The 2,937-nt window shown below is 61.1% G+C and overlaps 2 protein-coding genes across 2 annotated transcripts; one reads left to right on the forward strand and one right to left on the reverse strand.

The window, feature by feature from the left end:
• Nucleotides 1-247: 247 nt before the first annotated feature.
• On the reverse strand, nucleotides 248-911 carry MNEG_15806 (hypothetical protein; the record flags this gene model as incomplete). Its single annotated transcript, XM_014035722.1, has 3 exons — nucleotides 248-499; nucleotides 689-753; nucleotides 887-911. The coding sequence occupies 3 exons, from the start codon at nucleotides 909-911 to the stop codon at nucleotides 248-250; spliced, it is 342 nt and encodes a 113-aa protein (XP_013891176.1).
• Nucleotides 912-1,071: 160 nt separating this feature from the next.
• On the forward strand, nucleotides 1,072-1,434 carry MNEG_15807 (hypothetical protein; the record flags this gene model as incomplete). Its single annotated transcript, XM_014035723.1, has 1 exon — nucleotides 1,072-1,434. A coding segment is annotated over one exon (363 nt), but the record flags the coding sequence as incomplete, so codon positions are not given.
• Between the last annotated feature and the right edge of the window lie 1,503 nt (nucleotides 1,435-2,937).

Genomic DNA, 2,937 nt, shown 5'->3' on the forward strand with positions numbered 1-2,937 from the left:
GTGTGTGTGTGTGTGTGTGTGTGTGTGTGTGTGTGTGTGCGTGCGTGCATGTGTGTGTGTGTGTGCGTGTGTGTGCGTGTGTGTGTGTGTGTGTGCACTCGCGTACGTCCAGGAGTATGTACTGTGTGAAAATTGAAGAACCGCGCGCAAACAACATGTGAGTGCACGGGGTCCAGTGAATGAATGCACAGGAGATATGACGTCGACGATGAGGTCCCTGTGGCCAAACGATGGCCAAAAGTAATTCTCATTGCAGCACGCTGCTGCTGCTGCCGTCGCCTCTCTGCCGCCGCCGACCGGCCTGCACCGGCCCGCCCCGCCCGCGCCCACCCGCGTGGCAGTGCACCAGCACGCGCTTCCCCTTCTGCCGCAAAGCCGCCTCCAGCCAGGCCAGGGCCGCGGGAAGCTTCTCGAGCAGGTTGGCGCCCTCGTCGTCCTCCAGATCTATGCGCATGTGATCTGGCCCTGGCGGCGGATCCACCTCGTAGTTCACGACACTCTGCAGTAGAAATCAAACGGGCGGCGCGGCGCCGTGCATTCACGCAATTGTGGGGCGGACGTGCGGATAGCAGGCTGTGAACATAGTACTGCAGTGCTCCACTTTGAGCAGAGCGGTAATGTTGCCTTCTGTTCCTGTGGCATGCATTTGCGCGCCGGCTGCTGCTAAAGGAACCCGGCCGCAGCGCACCAATATGTGTGTGATGCGCAGCTCCTCCACCTGCTGCAGAGCCTCCTGGCCGCCCATGTAAAGGCCTGCGGGCGCAAACACAAGTGCCGGCGCGGCGTCACGCACCCGATGCAGCAGCGGCGGCAACGCCGCCATCGACACGGCTGCTGCAAGCTCAAGAGACTCCAGCTCACTACAGTAGGATGAAATCGCGCTTACCCTTGGCTACATTGACTGCCGCCATCGTTTGGCCACGCGGTGTCACCAGTGCGGTTTGCTTGATCTAGTGACCATGCATTTCATGTACGTTAAGGTTTAACGTAGACTTGAAAGCCTGTTCATGAACTAAATATGGACACAACATGCAGTGTAGATGCTTGATCTGGCGCGGCGACTTCTGAATTATGCGCAGCCTTCGGGCGCTGGTCCGCTGGCACAGCGCATGTCAGCTGGGTGGTCCCTTGGTTCCCGAGGTGCCCTGCGCAGCAGCAGAGGTGCTGTCCGTCTCAGCTTTGCCGAGCGGTGCCTGGCGCACTGCCGCCCCAGCGCTGCTGCAGGCATGGCGCATCAGCAGCGGCCCCAGCAGCGGAGTCGGAGGCGGTTGGCAGCAAGCAGCGGCATACAGCGGCCACAGCGATGTTAAAAGAGCTGCCAGCGACGGCGGCAGTGGCAGCGGCAGCACCAGCGCAGAGCCCCTCGGCTTTGTTCGCGGCGGCTTCAAAGTCGAGGACTTCCCGCCAGAGCGGATACGAAACTTCAGCATCGTGGTGAGGGCCGACAGCAACACGGCTGCCTCTGAAACACGCCAAGCATGCAGCAGCAGCGGCGTCGGCACGGCTGCAGGCGGCCCGCAACCGCGCGAGCCAGCCGGCCACACAGGAGACGGACAAGCCAGCGAGAGAAAACTTCTCTCGCTGGCGTTAACTTGCGAAATTCCCGCCGCCGGGCTTCGCGCAAAGCACGCCTCACCACTCAAAAAGAGATATACCTGTGCATGCGTTTACCCCTCACATGGACATCGCATCTCCCACCTGAAAAACAGGCCCACATTGACCATGGGAAGAGCACGCTGTCGGACCGGCTAATGCAGGCGACCGGTGCGGTCGCACCGGGATCCAGGGCCCAGTACCTCGATAGGCTGCAGGTGAAATCTGCGCTGAGATCTGACCCAGTCTGATCTTATTCACTACATTCCTCAGATGTGTTATAGGCAGTCGCTCTGAGCCATCGCAGCATGGGGGTGTTGGTGGTGGGGCGGCAGCTGCATGGCGGGCGGACCGGTGTGCTGACATCATGCTGATGTCATACTGTCATCATGCTGACATGTTGCCCCGTCCATTGCCCCTGTAGGTGGAGCGCGAGAGGGGCATCACTGTCAAGGCTCAGTCAGCCTCCCTCGTCTACAGGTGCCGCCGCCATGAGGGCCCCCGCACCTGCTTGCAGCGCCGCGCGCACCAGCGCCTCTGCTCTTCTCTCCTCCGCGCGCAGCCACGCCACCACACGGCCCCTCCCCTGAAATGCATGTGCACATCACCTCCAGCACCGCAGAAGAAAAGCACTACACGGCTTTAATGCTGCCACCGCCCTGCCCGGCACCCTCCTTCCCTCGTTCCTTTCCTTTTCACACCCCCTCGTCCAACTGCCAAAAATTCTGCAACCCCTTGCTGAGGCCGCCTTCGTGCCACCTGTCCCAAACCCTGCCCCCTTGCAGGCACCCGGGTGACGGCCATAATTACCTGCTCAACCTCATCGACACACCCGGCCATGTAGACTTCAGTTACGAGGTTGAGGGGTGACGTGGGCGGGATCCCAATGGGCTAAATAACGTAATGGCGGGGCCATTGAGTATCAGTGGCGCTTCCATATGTGGCTGGGGCCCGCTGATTGATCAGAATTTGAGACCATGCGGCTGGTGCAGCTGGCGCCGTTGACCTGCATTGCACAGCAAGCGGGGCCCGAGGTCAAGCACATTGACAAGGCACATTGACAACATCTGGCACGCACGCGCGGGCCAGGTGTCTCGGAGTTTGGCCGCCTGCCAAGGCGCGCTGCTGCTGGTGGACGCTGTTCAGGGCATACAGGCGCAGGTGCGCAGACGCTGCTCGCGGCCGCGCCGTCTTTGTGTTTTGTGCCCATATCTGCCCTTGAATTGTGCAGTGCTAGCGGCTCGGGCTCTGGCTCATCTGCTGACCCGACGGCGATGTCAGCACTACCCGATGCGCCAATTTGCACCGAAAACCTCCTTCCTTTCCCCCCGCCCAACCTACACC

The sequence above is a fragment of the Monoraphidium neglectum genome (assembly GCF_000611645.1).
Source record: "Monoraphidium neglectum strain SAG 48.87 unplaced genomic scaffold scaffold05687, whole genome shotgun sequence".
Taxonomy (NCBI): domain Eukaryota; kingdom Viridiplantae; phylum Chlorophyta; class Chlorophyceae; order Sphaeropleales; family Selenastraceae; genus Monoraphidium; species Monoraphidium neglectum.